This window comes from Pocillopora damicornis, chromosome 14 (genome assembly GCF_964200805.1).
Source record: "Pocillopora damicornis chromosome 14, jaPocDami1.2, whole genome shotgun sequence".
In the NCBI taxonomy this organism is placed as follows: Eukaryota; Metazoa; Cnidaria; class Anthozoa; order Scleractinia; family Pocilloporidae; genus Pocillopora; species Pocillopora damicornis.
The window spans coordinates 5,993,325-6,017,500 of record NC_142683.1 but is presented as its reverse complement, the minus strand read 5'-3'; the positions used below and the strand labels follow the sequence as shown (position 1 = coordinate 6,017,500).

Here is a 24,176-nt window from a genome sequence, read left to right as displayed (position 1 = left end):
GGATCTTTTAGTATGGACTACATCTGACCATTTTTCAACCTCGTGCTCAACATTTTTCCTCACTTTGCTTATGGTGGATGAATCATCATCCCCAACAAGAACAGATACAACTGCATTTTTTTCTCCACAACTGTTAAGCAGAGTAAAACCACAAAAATAACATTTTGTGACATAAAAAGCAAGGGCATTCAAACTACACTTAGGCATTATCTTAAAGTATTTTCTTTTCTGCATTTTTAACATACCCATATTAAAAAATATAGGTGCATTTTTATGTTTGCTTTCTTGTCAAATTTTCAGCCATTATTACCAAGGGTGCGAGGTACTGTAAGACTCTCCACTGTTCATGGTTCAAGTGTCATTACTGTAACACCAAGAGAACAGATTCCACAAGGCCCTTTTTGGAGCAATAACACTGTGAATTCAACATATTAACAACTATTATTATAATTATTATTTTATTTTTATCATTACATACCTGGTTAGTAATTACCTTTTGACTAGATCAACACAAACATCAGCTTCCATAGCTTTTGATGAGCCTTCCCAGTTGAGCCTGCAGTCGTGTATGCGAGGCTTTTTTGATTGTCTGCTGACAGTTTCACATGTTGCACATCTTTACAAAAAACATTATGGGTAAGGGTCCTGGGTAACACTTTCAAGAGGAGGCAAATATGGGTGCTGTAATATGTTGAATGATTCTGTACTTTTTGTGGTCAAATTAAAAAAAAAAACATTGCTCTTGTTGTTTACAACAAGGTACTAGTAGTCAAAATATATGTATATACATTACCTTTTTGACCTTGAAACATAGCAAATCACCTTGCCAGTTTTTAGGCCAACCATGGAGCCAACACCTAATGGTGAAAATACGGATATATTTTATTTAATTAACTTTGACCATTGGCCGACACCAAAACTGTCAGGTAGCTAAAGAACAATCCACAGAAAAAAATAACAGCTTTCTATGAAAATGCATACCCAAATGCACCCTTTTCAAATTCTTTCATATGTAGAATTTGAAGTGTACCTGTCAGGCTGTTGTGGGCTTTTCCCCTTTTTTGCCATCCCATGTCAAATGACGCTCCTATCGCCACATTTTCCTTTTCATTATCCTCTTTCCACAGGTTTCTTCCGCTTTCTGAACTTTCCAGACATGATTCCTTTGCCAACTTTTCAATTTGGGGCCCTACTTCCCTCTCGCGAGCCTTCAGCGTGGACTCTCCAAGTGATGGTACGTTGATAGATGACAACAACTCGTTTACGTGGGTAGGACCTATGCCTGCGTGTAGCATCCCTATAAATATGTCGATTCAACTCATTAAAAAATTGGCTACATGTTAAATGGATGCTTTAATTGTGGAAAACAATATTTTTAGCAACATTAAATGTACACAAACCTGCAGCGAGTTTCGTGTTTACGTGGGTCTTATTTGTTCCACAGATATTTGTCTCTCCACACTCGGAATTTGAACAGCATATGTATAGTAGTGATCCTAGCCCAGACACTGCTTCTTTTATGCAGTTGGAGAGCCGTAGAGCTGCCCCACAGGCTTCACAGCCCCCGTCCAAAGCCTCAGCGAGGACATTTAATTCTACAACTCGACGGCCGCGAAGTGGAAATCCACTGCAGACTTCCAGATCACGCACACTTTTTTCATTTTCTTGTTTTTTGAGAGCAGACCAGGAAGCTATCAGCCGATTTGCGGCATTCTTATTACGAATAAAAGCTTTCGCTCTGCAAAAGCGGCCCTTGTCTGTTCTTTTCACGCTAGTGGGAAGAACGGCTGCCATCTTGGATGTCGCAATTAATGTTATATGTTATGCGCAGAAGAGGTTGCGCAGTGCAAAACAAGGAAATCACCTAAATGGCTGTTTTTGAGTATCTTTATCATTTCCTACTGGCGGTCAAAAACTGACAACATCACTGAGTCTGATTACAGTGAGGGCTGACTACTAACTAAAAAGGGGAGAGCTAGATCTTTAAGGCCCCTTGATGAATTTTTTATAGTCATGTGTAGACTAAGGGAAGGTACGGTACTACCCTGTCGCTGTCACTGTCACTGTCAGACTCTGGATTTGAGTCAGAGGCTAGCGGAATGTTTGTCTGTTTTTCCTGCACAATTGAAGTCAAAATCTTACTGCGCATTTTCTTGTTTCAGCGCGCACATATTCAATATCGAGATTTATTCATAGTCAAACATTTTGCGTTTACAAGCAAAATGTCGAAAAATGTTCTGAGGTTTCTAGGGCATGGAGCATACCATGTGGTAGTGAGGGGAGGGTGACACTTTTGTTAGTCACCTAAAAGTGGGAGGGGGGGGGGGTCAGGAGTTTTTTAATCAAAACATGAGGGAGGGCCAACACTTTCTTTTGGAAAAAATACCAAAATTCCCCAGCCCCCCCCCCCCCAAGAAAAAAATGTACCTTCCCTAAGGCAAGGATTCCCAGAGGACCATCTAGCTCAATTATTTAATTTATCAGCATCCACAGTAAGAAGAATATTTGTCACATGGGTCAATTTTATGTTTTTTAAGTTTGGACAAATAAACATTTGGCCCAGCAGAAAAGTAATTGATACAATGCCCGAATCTTTTAAGGGAAGGTACAAATCTACTAGAGTCATAGTTGACCATACTGAGGTTAGTGGTCAAATGCCAGCTTGCAGTTGAATTGAGAACTTTTCACTGCTTACAAAAATCACACAACTTTGAAAGGTTTGGTTGGTATTTCTCCCAGTGGAGCAGTGACATTCAGAATTCAACTGTATACAGGTTCTATCTCCAATCGGGAAATTGTGAGATGGAGTGGATTCTTAAATCTACCATTTAATGACTCCATTATGGCAGATAAGGATTCATATCTTAGGATTTGTTGCCTTTGGGAGTCAGTTTAAATTTGCCACCCTTTCTTGGAGCATCTTCTCAGATAGCTGTAGAAGATGTGGTAAAAACACAGGAAACTGCAAGTTTACAGATACATGTTGAACCTGCCTTTAACAAGATTAAGAATTTTCACATCTGGGACAGAGTTGTTCCACTACATCAAATGGGAATTGTAAACCAGATGTGGGCAGTGTGTGCATTCTGTTGTAATGCACAACCTAACATAATATCAGTGAGAATATCACATTCATGTGAGGCATGAATGAATTACTTAACCCGTAAATTGCCTACAAATCTCTTCTCTCCCTAGATTGTAAGGGGCTACAAATCAGTAGGCGTTAAGATAAAGACAAAATTTTCCCCTCTGTTCTGACTATTTATCATAAGGTTTACATCATAATTGAGTGACTTCCTTTCTGTCTGTAAAGACCATGTTGTCTATGTTGTGTTTGAATTATCTTTGGTGCAAAATGTTTAAACCAGTTTAGTTTTAATTTTCCTTTGTATTCTTTAGCATACTTTGAAACAAAGGAGATTAAAAATCAAACTGGCTGGAAAAATTTCAACCCACAACAAATTAAAGCTACAAAACAGTAAGAATTTATTCATCTAAGGTATTAATTCCCAGTCAACAAGTAAATTCACGACCATTAAGAATATTTGAATGTAGAAGCATGGTATTACCAATTCCGTTGAAAAAAAAAACAGAGATGTCATAACAAAATAGCTTATGCAGGAAAACTGTAGATGACAGGGTCAATCAGATGTAGCTGTTCACAAGACTTCACAATCACTGTTGTTATTTGCCAGGCAATTTCAATTCAAAAGCTTTGCTTAAGCAAAATTAATAAAATGTTCAAAGTAATAAGAAAGCAGTTCCTGCCCTAGTTCAGCCCAGAAACCAGGGTCGTATGTAATCATGCACTCGCTTCACCGCGTCTCCTCAACATATAGGCCAAAATTTAATCTCTGAAGTACTCGCCATAACAAACGAAGAGGGACGCGACGCGATAGTTTGGCCTTTTTGACCTCGTTTTCATGCAACTCGATCCAGGACTCTCGCGATGTCCGCCATTATGAAAGTCGTGTATTTGACAGGTGACCAACATCGCCTTTCCTTCCGTCCAAAGCTCATTTTTACTTGATTAACGGTTGCCAAAACGAGCAGCATGAAAACCAAGACCCAGGGGGAAAGGTGAGGGGTTGTTAGGATGTGCCCTATCTCATTAACGAGTGTTTCTCCGGAATATGACGCAGTTTTGATTAATCGCGTCAAGGCTTAGATGCCGCATTTACTTTGGAAAGTAACTAGACCAATAAATTTTTTTGAGCATACGCTCTATCTGAAGTCGGTTAAAATTGTACTATTGGTGAAAAGACAAAACAAAACAAAACAAAAAACAAAAGCATAAACAAATAAAAAAAAATTCACTGTTATCGTCAGGCTACATGCTCATAAATAACGGTAATAGGACTAAGTGGAGTCGGTCTGTAATCATACAAGAGATTAACAAAATCAGACGAGCGCGAAGCGGGAGTCCGATTTGTTGATCTCGAGTATGATTAAAGACAGAATTGGACGACACCAAGTCCTGTCAACAATTAAATAAAAACTAGGACAACATTTTAGAAAGAATCTAGACATCGGTTGCACATGTTCATAAGAAAAAGCAAAAACAAAAAAACTTGAATGAAAGTAATCCTCGCGGTAATGTGCACTAATAGGCCTGAAAAAAAATTAAAAAAAAAAAACAACTGTTAACTCGGCCAAATTTGAGACAACAGCGCGCGCACTTGATGCGTTCTGTCCACTTACACAGGCATAACGTGGCAACTGTCCCTTTTATCGTCCTTTTACGCTGTCCAATTAAAAGCATGTCGACAAAGTCTACATAATATCTTTCATCAGCGGTGCAGGGTAGAGCTATAGCTTAATGTGCAATGTAAATGGCTGCCCTGGTCGAATTTCGGCGAATGGGGTTGAGGTAGGACTCTGAAAATTATTTATTTCTGACAGGTCAATGCTGCTCAACAGATAATAGAAATAATGAAAGCAAGCGTGATATAGCGTTTTTTTAGGACCAACCTCACTCCTTCTTCACCTCACTCATAATATGGATTAGGTGATCACGTAATTGGTTTGTGAAGAATGAGTGCTGTTTGAGAGAGCGAATAAGTAAGGAAATATCCATTTTTTACCTGTGCTGTGATATTTTTGTTTGCTCCATATCCTACCAGTCGGAAATTTTCGAAGCCAAGGGCCTTACAGTTCAAGCAAGCAAATGATGTGTCATAATAAGACGTGAAAGTAACTACAATTCAAACAAAAGAAACCAAAATTAAATTTATTTAAAAAACACATCGACGGAGACAAGTTGAAGTAACAGCGCGCACAAAGCGTAGCTCTGTATTCATAAAACCTGGTAATAACTCTTGATAAAATAAATAAATAAATAAATAAAAAGGAACGCACGAAGAGACGAGAACGTATTATGCTGAGAATGGACGAGAAAAAGGGGAAGCGACTGAAATCTTATCCGGATTTTCTTCAGCGTCAAGGATGGGAAGGTGACGTTATTTCGGATAATAAGATTTGAAGCCATTTAAGAACAAGTTTCTGTAAGAATCAAACATCTTGGGCAATGAAAATTTTCAACCCCCCTTCAAATTTTGCATGCAGTTAGGCACTCAGGGGGGATGCACAAAAACGCCCTTTTTGAAGGTCGCAGCACTCTTGTTGCCATGGTAACAACGACTGCTTGTTCGAGGCCTGGGGTCTCAATTTCATACAAAAACGTCGCAAAAAAAGAGTGAAATGTTTATTTCTCTATCTCAAGTTGAATACAACATAACAAATTTTCACTTCTACCATACATAGTGACATCATTCGTCTTCACTTTGATTCATTCAATTTTCCCTGAGAGTTAATGTGAACACACCAATAGATTTTTCATCTCGGTACAGTTTCGGTCATTTTCTGTGATCGGGTAAAACAGGGAAAACGTTTATCTGAATTTCTCTAAAAGTACACCGATTCTGGAACTGAAACTACCCACCTAACTGGTTATAATATTCTAGGTTTTAAATACGTAAAAATCTCTGCGGGCCTTCCGCTGCTTTTTATTGGGACAATTCGAGGAAATATAAATGAAAATATAAATATAACCAAACTGGCAAAACTGTTAAAATTCATTCTAATCATGACGGTGTCTGAGCGAATATGATCATGCTGAAGTCCATCGCGGCTCGCTCATCGTGACGATCTCCGATCGTCATAGTAAAGCAAGCCTCAGAAAGCCTCATATCCTTTCCGATGCGTTGAGTGGAAAGTCACATCAGTCACTGCAGCCGAGTTTTACCGTGCTGCCATCCCGAGCGATCTTCATGTTCCGGTGGATTCGGCCGTCGTTCATTCAAAAAACACTCGCCTTGAACAGTTTGTTTTCTGCCATGTCATGTGAAAAAACTCGCGTGATTTTATGAGCCATAATTCGGCTGAAGTTCACTCAACATTTCACTTCAAGATTCTGTATAAGAGACTTAAAAACTTCAGGCAAAAGTATTAAATTCGACCTGCCGAACTATTTTAGTTTGTAAACTATTGGAGAATGTGAACTTTGATGGTTTGACACTTTTGACAGCTTTAGTCTTGTACAGCCAATAAGATTATTTGAACTATTCCAACAGGGATTCTGATTGGCTTATTGTGGCGTGCTTGAGACTATAGAGCATGCTGACGACACTGTTGTTCGCTTTGGAAATAAAGTTTGTTTTGAAAATTGAAAGTAATGCATGGGGAATTTAACGGATTCTTTATTATAAAACAAATAGAGATGCCTTGACTGTGCTCTGTTCTGTTACAAAGCACTTAGGAAGCGGCTAGAGCACTCAAGAAGTGGGGACTACGTCTCGTGTTTCTCCCTACACTTCTTTCGTGCTCTAGCCGCTTCCTGTGTGCTTTATAACAAAACAGAGCACAGTCAAGGCTTCATTATTTGTTAAGTAAATCCCTTGCACAAATCGATGAGGATGGGAAACCAATGACCCTCGATTTTCTCAATCTGGTTGTCTGTGATACTCGTCATCGAATCCGTCTTTCAGACTTGTCAGTCAGCACTGAAGATTAATAATGAATATTAGTTTAATAATGTAATATTCCAATACCTTTCTTACCTTGACGCTTGCTAACTTGTTGCAAGACAAGCTGAAGCGAAAAGAAAATGTCGGGTGACCAGTCCAAAGCTCGTTTCACTGGATTGACGGTTGCCAAAACAAGCAGTGTGAAAACAAAGACGCAGGGGGAAAGTGAGCGGTTATTAAGATGGGCCCCTTCTCAATTACTCGTGTCTCCGGAATATGACGCAGTTTTTGATTAATCGCGTCAAGGCTTGGATGCCGCATTAATTTTGAAAAGTAGTTCGAAAAATGAATTTTTTTGAGTATACTTTATCGAAGTGCGTTTGAAATTATGCAATTGGCAAAAAAACAAAAAAACAAAAAACAAACAAAATAGCAGAAAGCGAAAGCAAAAACTAATCACAATATGGAACTGAAAATTTTCCCATTGTTATCGTCCGGCTACATACTAATAAATAATGGTAATAAGACTAAGTGGAATCCAATTTGGTCTGTAATCATACAAGAGATTAACAAAATCGGACGACCGCGAAGCGCGAGTCCGATTTTTTTTTATCTCAGTTGAGTATGATTATGGACAGAATTGGACGACACCAAGTCCTGTTAACAATTAATCAAAACCAAGACAAAATTTTACCAAGAATCTAGACATCGGTTGTACATTTTCATAACAAAAACTAAAACAAAACAAAACAACAGTTAACTCGGCCAAATTTGAGACAACAGGGCGCGCACGTTCATAGTTTTTCCGAGACTTACTTTAAAATCATTTTCAAATTCTCTTGATCAGTTAACAAGGATGGAGGTATTCTTTCACACAGTGTAGTATAAACTTTATTGAAAAACTCATCTTCGACGGCTAAGCATGACCTTTAATTCAATTTAAAGTTAGAAAAACATGGAGATTGGTCGTCTAGCTTATTTATTAGGTGTAAACGTACGTCTGTTCAGCATTTTGTATCCAGAGGTTTTATTCTGAACAGGCTAACGATAGAACCGTGATCCGTTTGGTTAAGTATGCAACCATAAGCAAGGGACCTTCAGTGCTCTTTTCCCACCAGCATACTTAGTATGTGGGTCGAAGAAACATTTTATTCACAACGGCCTCTCTCTTTTATTTTTATCATTATTAAGTTATTATTTATCACCGGAGGGGGGAGGTCAGCCGTCTATAACAAAAGATAGAGGGCATACTATCTTTGAAGGACTATAAAGCCTCAAGGGAGGGTCAGACAAATTCTATTGTGACACAACCAAATCCTCAACCCTGCCATCTTTCCCCCCCCTCCCCCCCTTAGTGATAAATAATGATAATTAAGGACGATGAGTGCAGGCTCAACTAGATTTTAGAGCTGAAGCTCTTCTATGTATACTTGCGTATCCTACTGATCATATCAATTCCATGATAACAATGAGTATACCATAAAGGCCAGAGTAAACCTTTGGCCTGTTCAACTTATGGCTATTGATACGATCAAAGTTAATGTCGGACATATATTTATGCAAGACATCTGTTTACTAGTTATAATATTGAAATTTAAATACCTTCGCAAAAGGTAATAGCTGCATAAAAGCTGACTTCGCAGTGAAAAAACATGAAGCGCCATGATTCTTCATCAGTTGTCTTTTGAAGTTAGTCAACTTTGGTTAGGACAAAAAGAATTTGAGGGTCTGGATACTCAACTGGCTGACCTTCAAACAATTTTGCGTTTCTAGAGTTATCGCATCCCATGTAGAGGCCACTATTATGGTGCTTGAACATCGTGAAGCTCCAGAAGTAATCAGGCTCAAAAGATTCATCGTTTCCATCAATGTTATCTATATTCTTTCAAATTGAAGGTGAAGAAGATAATTTTGACTTAAAAACAATCATCCACTATCCTTAATAAGCGCGCATTATTATTATTATTATTATTATTATTATTATTATTATTATTATTTCACTACTATGCCATATTACGGCAACGAGACCCGCAAGAAATACCACGGTGCTGCAATATAGACACAGGCTAAAACACGGACTGAAAGTGCAGTATCAAAATTGCTGCACCAGGTAGAAAGGGATCACTCCATCTTTTTCTAGTATTTGTAGCTCATCACTGCCAATGTCACGCCACGGAGCAATATAATACGCGCTTCGCTTGGCTAAATAAGGCGTGCTCAGTTTAGCGAAGGGACGTCATTAGTAGCCAACAAAGAGAATGATAATGCACATGCGTTATTGACGAGGGATGAGGTCAATATGGGTAGAGAATGGGCGGATGTTGCTTTTATATGGACGGATTCGAGGTCCATAAAAAACGCAGAAAAGAGTAACAGCAAGGGTAATATCAAGCCGTCTTGACTGAGCAAGCTTGGTCAATAAGGGATTTATTATATAACAAAAAGATTTCCCTTAATAAGAATCAAGAAAGACTTCATTATCTTCGAGCGCTGGGAGAGAGAGCCAACCGTGAGAACTGTGTACAGAAATTATGAACGATTTAAGGTCTTGCGCAACCTTTTTCTTACGTGAAATCGAAGTGGGCAACTGTAGACTTTAAAGGGAACAATGAGACGAACCATTAACAAGAAACATGCGTAATATAGCGTTAATTTTTTTTTTAGGATCAGGATATTTCCGAATCGCCCCGAGAGCTCCGGGAAAAGGGAAAAACCAACCAAAAATTCTCAACCGACGAATCAGCCACTTGGTAGTATATTTTTATTTGTAATATATAGCTCCTGCTTTTCTTATCCTAATTCAAACTACATAAAAAATTGTATCATATTGTCTAAATCTTATTTCCAAATTTTGCAGAAGATAACGAGTAACACATCTGCTCGCCATATTGAAAATCGATGAATGTAAATCACAGTTTCAATGATGACTAAACCAAGATAAACCTGGAGACGCCCCTTTCTCCTGAACCGAGCTAAACAATTCACACTAAGATTATATTTTTTTCGGGTAGATGAAAAGTAACATATCTCTTCTTCTGTAACAACCACACAGTGCCCACTCACCCTAATTGAATTTAATAAGTAAGGTTTTCCCTATTGGACACAAGGTTCATTTATACCTCTTCTTTGCTATTATCCAGCTTCTTTTTTTTAAATCATGGGTTACTATAACCGTTATGGTTAGAAAATCCAACTCGCCTTGCCGATTGGCATTCATTCATTTTTACGTTGGAAAGTAAACCAAATAATCACATTCTTCATCTCGAGATCTAATTCTACCCGCCGTAGAGGATAGGTTCGTTCTACACCTAACACATAATATGGATTAAGTGTGGATTAAGAATTGGTTTGTGAAGAATGAGTGCCGTTTGAGTGGGCGAATAAGTAAGTAAATATCCATTTCTTACCTTTGCTGTGATAGTTCTGCTTGCTGCATCTCCTACCAGTAATAAATTGTTCACGCCAAGGGCAATGCAGTCTATGCAAGCAGCAGATGTGTTATCATAAGACATAACTACGATTCAAAGAAAAGAGACTAAAATTACATATATTTAAAAAACACAGCGACGGAGACAAGTTAATGCAGAGCTAGCAGCGCGCACAAAGCGTAGCTCCATGCTTATAAATTCTGGCAATAACTCTTAATAAAGTAAATAAATAAGTAAGTAAAAAGGAACGCACGAAGAGACGAGAACGTATCGAACGAAATTACTATGCTGGCACATCAACTACAAACTAAGATGGAAGAAAGAGTCGAGTCGAGTAGCTATCGTTATGCTGAGAATGAACAAGAAAAAGGGGAAGCGAGTGAAATCTTATCAGGATTTTCTTCAGCGTCAAGAATGGTGAGGTAACGTTAATCCGGATGATAAAATCTGAAGCCATTCAAACTAGAAACATCATGTAACCTCTAGACTCGACTCGTCAGCCAGTTAACTATTGTATGGCTTGTTTAAATATTCGTATCAATATCTCGCTTTTCTTTCAACAATTCTTAACTGATATCAGATATCTGAGGCGTCAATGACCACTGCACAGATTTATAAACTGCCGGATCTGTAGCATTTGTTTTTGTCATACATTTGTTTTGTTTTGGTTTTTCTTTCTTAAAGAACGCGCGCAGTAATTAGATTTGCGTTTAATTTGTTTTTGGAGAACCCGTTAATCAGATGGGAAATTTTTTAGACCGCAGAAACGTCGAGGTAGAGGAACAAACTGAATCGTTTCTCGGCCAAAGCACACCTATATTTCCTGCTGTTCTGTTTGATTTCCTCGAATTACACTAAATGGTTTATCTAAATGGACAAGCTGTCACTTTCCCTTTACAATTCACCCTCAATGAAACTGGAAGAAAAATGAAAAAATGTGAGGAATATAAAGATGGCTCCTCTCAGAATAAGTGGCTCAGCTCTTCCTTTGATTCTGCATGACGTGCACATGCTGATATGCGTGCCGAGGAAGCTTTTGGGCGACTTTCTTGGGCCTCAAGCAAAGTAAACTTAGGTATCATCACTGAGTTCACTACAGACTCACTCCTTACCATCAATCATCACCTCCTCTAAATTTAAAGCGATTTCACGATCTATCCGAAAAGTTTGCAATCGATGGTGTCCAATCCAATGAACATGGCCAACAGGAGGAGCAAACACACTTGTTCCCATCTATTGCATCGAGAATATCAATTGGTAAAGTGGTCTCAGTTTAAGCATTTGTAAGCTGACTGGCACCTTACTTAAACCCCGACAGCTCTTTCAAAGATGATACTCACAAACATTAAATTAGATATGGGCAGTTCATAGTTGCGCTAGTAAAAAACAGATCAATCTACGTACTCCCAGCGGCCCCAAAAATCCCTTTGCAATCTACGGTACCATCATCATTCAACACAACGAGACCACTTTGCCCAAGGTTCCATAGTTGATATTCCGTTCCGATCTTCACTAAATGAGGCTTTTCATAGATGCTCATTGGCGGTTGCGGTGGCGGTGTCGGTGTCGGTCCCCTGTCCGAGATATAAATATTTCATCCTCTAAGGAAACAGTAAATAATCATCACCCTCGCGATGCTGGTTTATATAAGATTTGAAAAGGTGAGAATTCATACTATGTTAATTGTTTGATAAGCTTAAATTTAAAAGTCCGGTTAGAGGCCTCTCTTGCTTAATCAGTAAGGAGGCCCGGTGGGGATTCTGAGTTAGAATGAGGAGTTAGTTAAATTTAAAAGTCAGGTTAGAAGCCTCTCTTGCTCAATCAGTAAGGGGGCCCGGTGGGGATTCTGAGTTAAAATGAGGAGTTCAGTTACAAAAATAATAATAATAAAAAGAAAAAAAAAAATATATATATATATACATACATACATACACACACACACACACACACACACTGGGTAAAATGCCAAATTTTAGTGTCATTTAAGTAAAATTAAACAACTATTAAACCCAAAGACAAATTTAAGCCATGTTTACTAAACTTAAACATGACTTAAAAATGTACCTTTGTTTAGGCGAGGTTTAAGCATTCTTAAATGCAAATTAAATCGACATTGAGATTTAAGCTATGTTTAAGTCATTTTAACCGTACTTAAATCCTTTGAAGGATTTAGGGTTACTTTTACCACCTTAAATCTAACGTTAAACCTATTGGGGAGATTTAAGGTCTAGTTAAAGGAGCCTTAAATACAACATTAAATTTATCATAATATTTATGCCGTGTTTAAGGACCTTAAAAACATATCAAATCTTTTGGTGTACACCAAGTCTACTTTATTGACATAATCTCTCACCAGAACCAGAAACCATACGAGAGCAGCCTCCAGCAACCTTCAATGAATTAATCATAGATTAATATTAATATTATGTATTTAGTAAAGCCACAATATTTCACGCTACTGATTTTATTGCTTTTTCAATTCTTTGGGTAATGAAACTTTGTTTGTTGATTGTGATCAAGAGACTTGATTTCTTGTGTTGGAAACTGTTTCACTAAAGGAAGGTGGTTGCACAGGGAATTTGACTAACCTGAGCAAATAAGGTACATTTCTTCAAAACCATATAATTTTAGTATATACCAAACCAGTGGACAGTGTTTTTTGCATGCTCTGATTGGCTACTCAAACTCAGGATAGTACATGCATGTGCTATCCACTTCCCAGCTTAAGCTGAAGTGTGAAAAACTTTTTTTTGCAGTGTTCTGAGATATAAATTTATAATTCTTTTATCTCACTGGTTTGGTATATACTTCACAGCTCATTAAATATCCACCACCACTAAGGGGAATAATATTTATTGTTAAATATATTAAAAACAACAACGACATGTGAATGTAGATTGATGTTAATAACTGGCTGGTAAAATAATGGCACGGCGTGGAATAGGGCAAACTGCCATGAGTTTTACATTGTCAAGAGTTAAATAAGCTCTAGCAAAAAGACTGTGTATCCTATAAATAGGCAAAAAGTAGCTTGATGCTCTAGGTTCAAAGTTATTTGCGTCCCACACACAAAGGGTATTAAAACTTCCCAAGCATTGGTTTTGCTGAACAAGGAAACCGGGGTTTCTGAGCATGAAGTGAACAGCTCTGAACTGCAAACGTCACCAGACATCTCTAACTGAACGTTGAAAAGCGCGCGTTTGTATCGAGGACGCGGTATGTCTCGTCCCCAGAGTGAGGCCGAGATCCTTATGCGCATGACAAATACCGTATGAACGCCAATCAAATGTCCAAAACTATAATCGCGGGATATTTGATCTTTCACTGTCGTTCGTTCACTCGGTCGAGTTTCGTTTCGTTGCGGGCACGTGTTTGGATTCTTCCTCGATAGGATGATGGCTGCAAACGATCCAGTTCAAGAGAGACAGCTTGTTCTTATGGAAAGAATGAGTAGAAGGATTGATTCGATTCTCGAAGGGCAAAAGAAACTAGAAGATACAAATGCAGTCCTTCAGCAAGAAAATGCAAAGCTGAAGAACCAACTTGCGAGTCTGGAAGGGCAGGCAAAGAAGAAAGGCAACAAACGTTCTAAAAGCTCTCGCAGAGAATCAAATGTTGTGATTCCAAATGACTTAAGGGTAAATATTCTTTAATTACTTTAAGGATATAAATTTTTTCAACTTTAGTACCGTTAAGTTGTGTTTGAGAGTTTCAGTTGCGGTGTATCAGAAGCATAAAACGTGTCTTCAAAGACACCGCCATTCCGCCATCACGCGTGTTCTGTGTTAACTTAAAGCACAATATGTGTAGATGTTGGTTCTAGTGCTTATCACAAAGTTGGAACATCCTTGTGCTGAATTCTTGTGCCTATTTTGCAAGCATTTAGCAAAAATACTGTTTACCCAGTTTAAAATTCCACTGTGTACGGTTTACCCAAAAACCCTGCTGACCCTGATTAAAGAAATAAACAAGTTTGTGGTTTGAATTGACTTTTGACATATGATGTTCTTCCATATTAAATAGCAAGGCACTAAGAGAGATGGCATGCAAGATATTAGAATTAAAACTTTACCACCAAGAACTAAATCTCTCTCTGACCAGCTTCTTCTAAGGGACTGTTAGTTATCTGTTTTGAGGCCAGTGTTAAGAGTCTGGGGCCAGTGTAAAATATTCAAATTGGGAGTAGGAGGTGGTAAACTTTTAGAATCTGTTATTTCAACTATTATGTTGCTGATAGATTAATACATGCAAATTTTTGTTTTGAGAAATCTTTTCCCTCCAAGAACCAGAAATCCTAATGTCAGTTTGAAGGTGTAAAAAGCATGTAGCTTCTGCACTGTACCAGCAGTGATTAGAAAAGTGTCCCTCTTGTATAACTGCTTTACTTGAATTATTATTTCCTTTTTTGGCTGAATAATAATAATAATATTATTATAACTGCCTCTGGCTATTGTTTAAAACAAAAATAACATTCTCATTTTTATTACAGTCCACAGTCAGAGAGAAACCAGAGTATTTTTACAAAAGTGAAAGAAGTACTGAAAAAAGAGCATGGAGGAGAAAGCTGCCTATGGACTGACTTACAAATGGAAGGTATTACATTACAGGAATCAAGTTTTAATGTTGTGTGCAAGTTAGAACAAGAAGCATTTACCTTGTGCAAAATCAAACAAATTTTCTGAAATATGTTGGACAGAAAACTTAAAAACTGAGAGGGAAAACACAATATTACCAGCATTAATTCTTTTAATTAATATATATCCATAAGCTGATGTTACATATACACATAGACTTGTCATTGTATTGTAATTTTAGGATATCATGCAGCGATAATAATTATTGTTTTTAACTAAACAGCTCAGTTTTATCGGTACTTCAAAACAACTAAAGAAAGAGAGCAGAGGATAAAAGGGAAAAATGAAGAGCATAAAGAAAAGTGCAAAAGGAGCAGGCGTTTGCTAAATGTAAGGACTAGCTAAGTTGTCTTGCTTTTGCCATGCTAAACCTATATTCAAGAATAAATTTTCAAGATAGTGTGGCTGAAGCATGGCTTCTGAATCAAACGTTTCAATTCAGTTCGACAACAAGTGTTGTTTAATACTCTGGCAAATTTGTGCATGGCATTGTACCAAAATAATAATAGTTTGAAAACACAATACAATGTGGGATAATATACAGCAAAAAAAAGTGAAACAAAGCCATGCACAAATTTGTCATACACTGTAAGTAGGACTGGTATGTTTACAACTGGTGTACAAATACACATTAATTAGGAAAGTCAACCTTGCTGGTAGTTAACCAAATAATATGGGTTTGCTTTAATTTAGTACTGTTTTGTAGCATGAATTTTTTTCTGGGAGTTCTATTTATTGCTGATTGTTATTTTCATATTTTATATCTTTTGTGGGATATCATTTTGAGTTAGAAAAGTATTTCTATTTGAGAATAAATTATATGTTTCATAGATATAATTTGGTCTGGTTATTAACTAAATAATGATTGAATTGTTGCTTTTTGTTCCATTAGAAACTGGAAAGGCGTCAGTCATCCTATGAGATGCTACAAGCTTCTATGACACCAAAAGAAAAACAGTACTATAGTGAAATCCTTTACATTGATTATATGAGTAGCGAAGAATCAGATTATGAGGAGCAAGAAGATTTCATTACTGGTGAAAGAGAAAAGAAACTGGCAAGATATGTAACCAAGAAGCTATCATGGGAAAGAACAAGCTTGACAAATGCAAAAGCCAGGCTAGACAGAACCTACAAAAATAATTTGACCCCCCATGCCAGGGCAATGGCTAAGCCAAGGAGTGTTGGTGGCATGTCGGAGAGGCCTGCACCTGCTGGCCCACTTTGGGCTGTCAGGCAGATAAACAAAGAGTCGTGTTTGAAAAAATACTTAACACTTTTTATACTTTTTATTCATTTATTTATCATGTAGTTAATGGCAAACTGAAGTAATTGTTTTGTTAGAACAAATTATTGTCATCTAGATCACAGGGATAGTTTCTTCCAAGTATTGTTAAATTTATTGACTTATGATGTGGAAAATTTGTTCCTGTCAAGCATAAATAAGCTAGGTATGTGTGACATTTTAACCCTTAACTCCCAAGATCTGATTGGTAACTATCCTCGCTAGCTGCTACATATTTCCCTGTAACTTAGTTATGAGAATCTGGTGTGATATCAAGACAAAGACCTATACCTGATAAGTTTGAGAATTCTCATTATCTCTTTGCTGGATAAGTTCAAGATATTTTAGGGAGAAGTTACTTGTTAATCACTCCTGGGAGTTAAAGGGTTAATTACAAATAGGCAGTAGCTTTAAGAATGTGTACCAGTGAATTTAAAATAAAAGAAACTTGAAACATATATTGTTTAGTGTGATATGCGACCTGGTGGGTGGCAGTTTAGTAATGAAACAACAAAACAATAATATTTCACTGATTTCACAAATTTGATTCAAAACTAAAATAAGCAACAAATTTTGAGCAGATTAATTTGCATTAAATGGTACTTTGACAACATTAAATGTTTGAGCTCTGTTTACTTCAATTAAACAGTACTTAAACATACAGGAATGTTTTGGACACATTTAATGTGCACTTAAACCTGCATTAAGTTTTAGCCTTAAGATAGTATAAGCCAGGTTTAAGTCCAACTTAAATCTAAGTATAAGTGACTTAAACATCAACTTAAACTTATTAAACCTGAGTTTAAGACAGGATTAATCCATGTTTAAGGACACCTAAATATATCTTTTCTCCATGTGACACACACACACACACACACACACACACACACACACACACACACACACATATATATATATATGTATTGCCGTCAATTCTTCTAGAAATGATATCTATGGCTATAGTGTTCATGTGAAGAGATTCCTAATTGAAGTGGTACGTAAGGTCTTATCTGAGTTGTAATAACTGAGTAATACGGTAGCGCAATCATAACTAACGTTTTCATGAGAACCTAAGGAGGACAATTTAGTACCGCGCGCTTCGCTTCTAAAATAAGAGTTAGAAGTATTTTTATTTTTTTTTTGTTTTGCTTTGTTTTTTTCTAAGATCCTATTATATTTCTTTTCCTGAAAATTTAAATTTAAAATACAAAGTTATGCCTCCATTCTGAAAAAAAACTTACATAAAGGTTGCTGTTGGTTTAGTACCTTTACAATTATCAATGAGTAGGAGACAAACGATCCACTAACTGACTAAATATTAGGTTTGAATTAGGAAGATTTTTTAAACCTTACCCATTCCTCGAGGAAAGTGCAACCACACCACAAACTAGAGCGGCGTGGCTAACGAGCAGTGCCCACACCGTTGCAACCAAAAGCAGCTTCCGTTTCCGACCCTACAAAAGTAGACGAGATTCAATGAGCAAGTAAACTGAATTCCTCTCTTCTTTTTAACCGGGAAATGTTACACGGTTGTATCAGTCCATTGTAACAGTCTCAAGATATCTTGATTAAGTCTAAAATTTGATTTGCCTTCAATTTCATTGCTTACCCTTTTTTGAGTAACACATTGGCTCAAAGATTAGCATACTGCTCTCCAAATCGAATCTTGGCTGAGATTATTTAAATTTAAGTATTTCTGCATAAGATAGGAAGATACAGCTTTCCTTTTATTTCACAGTTTCTTCATTTACTCGGAAGAATCAACGAAAAAATATCAGAAGAATATGCCGGGGGATAGCTTGTTATGAACTTGAAGATTAATACCAATTATTAACTATTATAATTCACCGGCAGTTTAGCTACATTTATCACAGACAATCTTAGTCGGCAAGTGGCTCATTTCCCGTTGTGTTCCTACTTTTCCCTAGTCCTCCTTTCATCATCCGTTGTATTAAATGAATAATTCTTTGATACAATTGCATCAAGGTGGGAAATGGCAGCCCTTTTTCGAGGAACTAGTGGATCACAGGCCTGGATACTGCTATATTCAGGAGAGAAATACAAAGGTCTCAGGGAAGTTCCTAGAATGCAGCCAAAACTAGTAAAACTGATCAGGAATGCTGCTGCGGGATGTGGGTATCAGTAGGCTCTACAGGGACAGGGCTATCAACCAGTGTCCATCTGGGCTCCCCTAGAAAAGTTTCCAGGGGAGTGGGGTGTGTCATTAAACATAAAAAGAGAAAATGGAAGTTAAATTTGTTTCTTTGCGTTTTGTCTTAAATTGGAACTAAATGGAACTTTTCATTAACTTTTGGAGATTTTCTTTCAGAGACAATTAGAATAGGTTAAGCGATTTTAAGCTGTAATTAAATAAGATGATATGATTCAGGAAATATAAATTTTAAGTAGGAAATGTGAACTGAAAGGTTTTTTTTAATATTCAGCGAAAATAATGAACAACTTCAAAATCTGATCCATTCTATTCCGGGCCAGCGCCAGTTTTGTCCAGACCTTGACGTGATGAAACATTGTCCATTATCAAATCATTATTCAGTATTCGTTATTCATTAATAATAAATAATGCTAACGAATAATGCTAATGAATCTAGCTTATGAATAATGCTAATGAATAATGCTTATAAATAGAGATGATAAAGGTTAATTAGCATTAATAATACTATGAGTATTACTATTACTGTGCCGCGATGCGTCCAGGTAACTATTCAACAATTCTACCTTCCACTTCGGTAAATAATTGTTTATAATCATCATTATAATTATAGTTTATAGATAAATGAGAAAGAGAGACGCACACCAGACAAGACGACCCTAGTTCTGAATAAAACCCAGTGTCTGGGGGATTTAATTTTTCTATTTTAAAATGGATGTCAGGAGGTGGCAATTGTTCATGAACTAAGTTTCGTGCTGTTTTGATCTGATATTCATCTAAGACTTTCTTACCCTCTTTGTTTTTTTTGAAGAAACATCCCCTTCAGAGATAGAAGTTCCCTTTGTTTCGTGTTCAAGCATTTCGACGGCATCAGCTGTTTGTGAATCCATCTTTATATCTATAAACATTAGATTTATCTACAGTAAAAATATAGTTAAATGAATATATTACTAAACATTAAAAAATAATAATAATAATAAATAAAAACAAAATGAATGAAGTATTCCATATACTATTTTATCAGTGTGATAGTTGTTCTTCTAATGAGATTAGGAAACGACGAAAAAATACTGATCGTTCTTAAACGCCGAAACCTCTGATTAAAAAGAAAACACTTTTTCATCTTTTAAAGAAGGGTACTTAGAAGGGCATTTCTGGAACTTGATGCGTCTAGGTTTTACTTCGCCTTGCAGAACAAACAAAAAACAAAGATAATTTAAATTAGTCTAGAGAGAAATTCATCTGATTGGGACCTAAACACATTTTACGCCATAATGAGTGAATATTACACAATAACTTTACCTATTTGAGGTTTCCTTTCATCCGAACACAAACGTCCAATGTAAAATGTACAGTTTTATTTGCTGCAAAAGCTATTTTTTTATTCATTTTTTCACCTGTTAATTAACCCTGCGACCTTAACTCTCTCTTATACCATCTGATAATGACGGCGAATTTCGTAATATGTGACGGAAGGTTTAGAACGAAGAGGCATGGAAGGGAAACGAAAAATATCGAACAGCTCGGCTGAACTGACCAACTGGAGAAAAGTCCAACCCTAAAAATCTGCTTGGCTAACAGAAGGCAGAAATATGTCAGATATTTCTTTGTGCATCTACGTCATTAGTTTACCATTAGTGTAAGTCGAGTCTTCGAATACCTTGAAACTTAGGGACGCGATATTGCTTATGCAGTTGTAAGACGAATTGTTGAAAAGACTTGCCGTAGTCTTAGAAAAAACGAGCACAGATAACAAGCATACCCGAATCGGGTCGCCTATGTCATGCAGCAACAACAACAACCTTTGTAGCTGCCAGGATTTCAAGTTATTATGTAATTGTGTTTTTTCGTGCTTTTCGCTTTTGCTTAGCGTAGTTTTGGCGCTTTCGTAGCCTTTATTACCTTTGGTCATTAAGTCTTAAATTGTGCGTTTCTTCCTGATCCAATGAAGTCTTGAAAGTAGAGTTCTAGAGTTCCTTACCAAGGATCTCAGATTTGTTTTTTTTTTTTGGTGTTCCGTCTGACCACGAATTTGAAATATTTTTTAACTCATGTTGTCCAAAATGGAAAGTTTATCTATCCTTAAAACGTGCACTTAGCTTTGCTTACAGGTATGCGCTTTTGATTTTATTTCCATTGCCGAAGGATTCCGTCATTTTGTCCGTAATCATGTTTCCACGACTTACAAGTTTTACTCTTCCGTTTTCACTATTTTGTTTTGTTTTGTTTTGTTTTTTTTTGCGCGTATTACATAGTCCACATGCACAGCACTGTAGAGTCTTTATAAGCTTTTTTATAATAAGCACAACAGGACAAGCAATTTGCTTGGCTGTCACAGGATAGGCTTCCATCCGAGGTCAAGAGGTTTAAACAAGGAAGTCTGTAGTCATATAGTTTTAAATATAATGGATGCCGAGTGGGTTCAGCTTAGCTCTAGATTTTGAAGTCGCTCGATAGTGAAAAGGTACATTGAACGTGCTCTTCGGGAGTAGAACTCAATGAACCATGTCCTGCCTGACCAAAGGTTTAATACGATTCAGTTCGGAAGCGTCGACATCCCACCCCTTTATTAATATCCACTTAGATTTATGGGTCCCTCCAAAAAGTAAAGCTAAGCAGTTTAATGTTTGACGTCTGGCCTTAGATATCCAGAAACATCCAGAAATACTTGCGGTATTCATGCAACTATTGTTTCACTTATGGCGTCACTGAAAAATGAAAACAGACCAACTTGAAGCTTTAAATACTTCAAGGATACTGTACCGTCCGTAGAGGTGAAGTTGTGACTTTGCAAGTCTTGTAACTTTAATTGCTTTGGCTGCAGGAGTGAGACACTTGAGACAACAGCGAAGAGTGAAAAATGATTAGGACAACCACGCTGCAACTCGTCTTTCCCTTGTTTGTTTATTGGCATTAATTAACTTAAGATTGATATTTGATACACTTTGCAAACTTTGAAAACATCACAACAGATGTAAAAAATCAATCCAGTTTAAGAATCAACGTTATGGCTTTTAAGGCTGGCAGAAGTTTATGTTTATTTTATGTGCCACACGCAATAGTATTCATTCATCAAAAATACCATCCGGTCATTCGGAAAAATTCTCTACTCTGTGTGGGGGCCTTCTATCGCAGTTGAGCAAGAACGGGAAAATAACTGTATGAAAGCAAATATTTTTCCATCAGATATGAGCATTTTGATAGTTATTGTCATGTTGCGTGTTCAGGAGAGCTGCCAAGCTTCCTTATCAGATTAATGTCGCTCCAATCAAGTATCAATATATTTGCACTTCACTTTCCTGTGCCTAAGATTTTAACACTCTTAAAATCTTAAGCACAGAATTACTGAATCCTTAGGCACGCGAGATCCGCGACCTGATAAAAAAATAAAGCGTTTATGATCCAGCTTCATTCAGTTCATTCTGTGGCTGAGTATAAGAAACAAACAATGCAAATAAACCTTAGATTTCACACAAAAACTCATTGTGCGTGCTTATGCCAAAAGTCCTATTTAAGCAAATAAACAGATATGAAACACTCATCGACTCAAAAACGTCTCTGTTTGTAAGAAAACGTACGATTTCCTCTAATGGCGAGGGGCGAACTTGCAATGTGGCAAAACCTCAGTGCACTATTTAAGAACCTCAAAGCGCTTTGTATAAATCGTCTTATCGCAGAAAATGTAGTGGAACAGAATTGTATATTTCTCTTGAGAGAAGACTTTTCCGAATTTACGAGCTGTCTTGGATCTAATTATGATCATACCTTTCTTAGCATTATTTTACATATGCGATATTTGATAAGTTGAGATCAAAAGGGTTGAGGAATAGTTTGTTGTTTCCATCTACAGAATGCTTGATTGATTTTCTGTGTCGATGAAAGACAAAACATGTAATGTGACTAGTAACTGTTGGCGTTAACTCAAATGATCTATTCAAGCGTGCCATGAATAAGGGAAATGTAAACACTACGTACCCAGGTTAACTATTGCTATTTGTGGACTAGTGTCTACTTCGTGTTTACTGTTAGTAATAATTTCAAGAAGAACTTGGTTATAAAAAAGAAACCTTTCTATTTACTTTGTCGTTCTTGGTGGCAAATGATAAAACGTGCCAGAATGCTAAATCGTAGAAAAATCAAATGAACATATTCTCGTCTTCGTGGCGGAATATTTCGGCAAACAAACATCTAGACTGAATGAAGTGCCAAGAAAATCGCGACCGGGGAAAATGCCAACCAAACCAGGGGATACGTTACAGAGACAGCTTTAATCAATCCCGTAAACTGTAAGCGAATTAAAAAAGGGACTTATATAATCGATTATATTCAATTAAACACATGGCGACTTAACAGCGTAAATGAATCTAACATAATAAAGGAACTAATAAATGAACCAAGAGCTACAGAAAACACAAAATATATATACAAAATAAAGGCGAAAGAGCTTGCTCGAAACGAGATAAACAACAAAACAAGCGAATACAACTTACATATCAGTCTCTACACGCCGGTGGCTTGAAATCAAACTTTAGAAATTAACTTTGGATGAACGCCGAACATGAACAGTGAATAGTGAAAGCGGGAGAGAAAGACTATCTGAAGGAATCAAATGGCACAAAGGCAAACTGTAACACAAATGTAAGTATTTACACGGAAGTTTGTTTAAAGTATGTAATGGACCTCAGGCTTGCGTTAATTGTTAATTGTAATCAATGAAACAGTGAACTAGTGTGGAACGAGGAAGTTGGTATAAATTGAATATTAACAAAACAAACAAGCAAATGAAAAGATGAACTTTTCTATGAATGAAATCTCTTCATTGAACCAAAACGCTTTCACGCCATCATCAGTTAAATATCATACAATAACATTACCTATTTATGGTTTTCTTTCATCCGAGTACACTTTCAGTTTTGTCCGGCAAACGCCTGATGCAAGGTGCGTGATAATTTACTTTGCCATGAACGCTCTTTTATCTCATTTCCAACCGTTAACCCTTTGACATCATCTCCTGTAATCAGATCACAAAATCACTCGCATTTAGAAATCCGTTGTAAACAAATGAAAACGGTTAACGCTTGATTCACGCGAGAGTCATCCAGAAGTTCTTTTTAAAGAACATAATTTATCAAAATTCATATTTCGTTATTTCCCAAGTGTACGTGATTTTCCTTAAGATTTTCTCAACAATATGTATTACTTGAGAACCCCAGTTGAATAATTATTTTGAAAAAAATCGTGACTGAAGCCTTAAGGACCGTCAGGTTATCTTGTAGATTTCATTCTAGCTTTTTATCATTTAACACAGCTTGGAAATGGTGCACTTTTCGTCTACGGAAATTCAGGTTCTTGATATCCTTTCTGTTATCAATGATAACTCGTGATGGAAGCAATGTCAAATCAGTTGTTTGTCGATGATGGAGTAAATTAATTCCATTCATTTTTGAGGCAGAAAAATTCCTAAAAGGTGTGATCGTCGCATTAGAGAACATTCTTCCGTTTGAATTAGCAAGTTATGCCCAGATCCAAAGATCTGACTTTTTTCAGTTCTCGCCGTGACACTACCAAAGATGATAAACATCTCAAATAATTTCACAGTGGCGTGTCAGGCACTTAATTGAAACCAAGAATTTTCCTCACAAAGAAATTGGTTTTATACAAACATCGCAGAAAATTTTAAGATAAATTAGCGAT

General features: G+C 36.9%; 2 protein-coding genes and 1 pseudogene across 11 annotated transcripts in view; 1 reads left to right on the top strand and 2 right to left on the bottom strand.

The window, feature by feature from the left end:
• Positions 1-1,838, bottom strand: part of LOC149034173 (uncharacterized) — a 5,888-nt pseudogene extending 4,050 nt beyond the window's left edge. Inside the window, exons 1-5 of the transcript XR_016182942.1 lie at positions 1,401-1,838; positions 1,031-1,297; positions 794-857; positions 494-616; positions 1-130 (exon numbers count right to left, since the gene is read on the bottom strand). The exon at positions 1-130 is cut by the window's left edge and continues 288 nt beyond it. The product of XR_016182942.1 is annotated as an uncharacterized LOC149034173 (transcript). The remainder of the gene's footprint in view (positions 131-493; positions 617-793; positions 858-1,030; positions 1,298-1,400) is intronic.
• Positions 1,839-4,304: 2,466 nt separating this feature from the next.
• LOC149034171 (uncharacterized) lies at positions 4,305-23,477 on the bottom strand. 8 transcript variants are annotated; one of them, XR_016182737.1, is made up of 8 exons: positions 21,246-21,376; positions 19,274-19,380; positions 17,666-17,766; positions 11,798-11,967; positions 10,373-10,479; positions 8,568-8,847; positions 5,085-5,197; positions 4,305-4,612 (listed from the first exon to the last, which is right to left on the bottom strand). XR_016182737.1 is itself a non-coding variant. In XM_089193137.1 (6 exons), exons 1-6 carry the CDS (start codon positions 21,394-21,396, stop codon positions 6,996-6,998), a joined length of 642 nt encoding a protein of 213 aa, XP_089049263.1. In that variant the 5' UTR covers positions 21,397-21,437; the 3' UTR covers positions 5,683-6,995. The 8 variants fall into 8 exon arrangements, 5 of the variants coding, with proteins under 5 accessions (XP_089049263.1, XP_089049261.1, XP_089049259.1 ...); XR_016182738.1 differs by lacking the exons at positions 4,305-4,612; positions 5,085-5,197; positions 21,246-21,376 and adding exons at positions 5,683-7,001; positions 23,357-23,477; XR_016182736.1 differs by lacking the exons at positions 4,305-4,612; positions 5,085-5,197 and adding an exon at positions 5,683-7,001.
• LOC149034172 (uncharacterized) lies at positions 12,328-16,770 on the top strand. Of its 2 annotated transcripts, XM_089193143.1 has the most exons (4): positions 12,329-14,031; positions 14,883-14,986; positions 15,251-15,357; positions 15,920-16,770. In XM_089193143.1, exons 2-4 carry the CDS (start codon positions 14,980-14,982, stop codon positions 16,337-16,339), a joined length of 534 nt encoding a protein of 177 aa, XP_089049269.1. In that variant the 5' UTR covers positions 12,329-14,031; positions 14,883-14,979; the 3' UTR covers positions 16,340-16,770. The 2 variants fall into 2 exon arrangements, with proteins under 2 accessions (XP_089049268.1, XP_089049269.1); XM_089193142.1 differs by having other exon boundaries at positions 12,328-14,986.
• Positions 23,478-24,176: the final 699 nt, after the last annotated feature.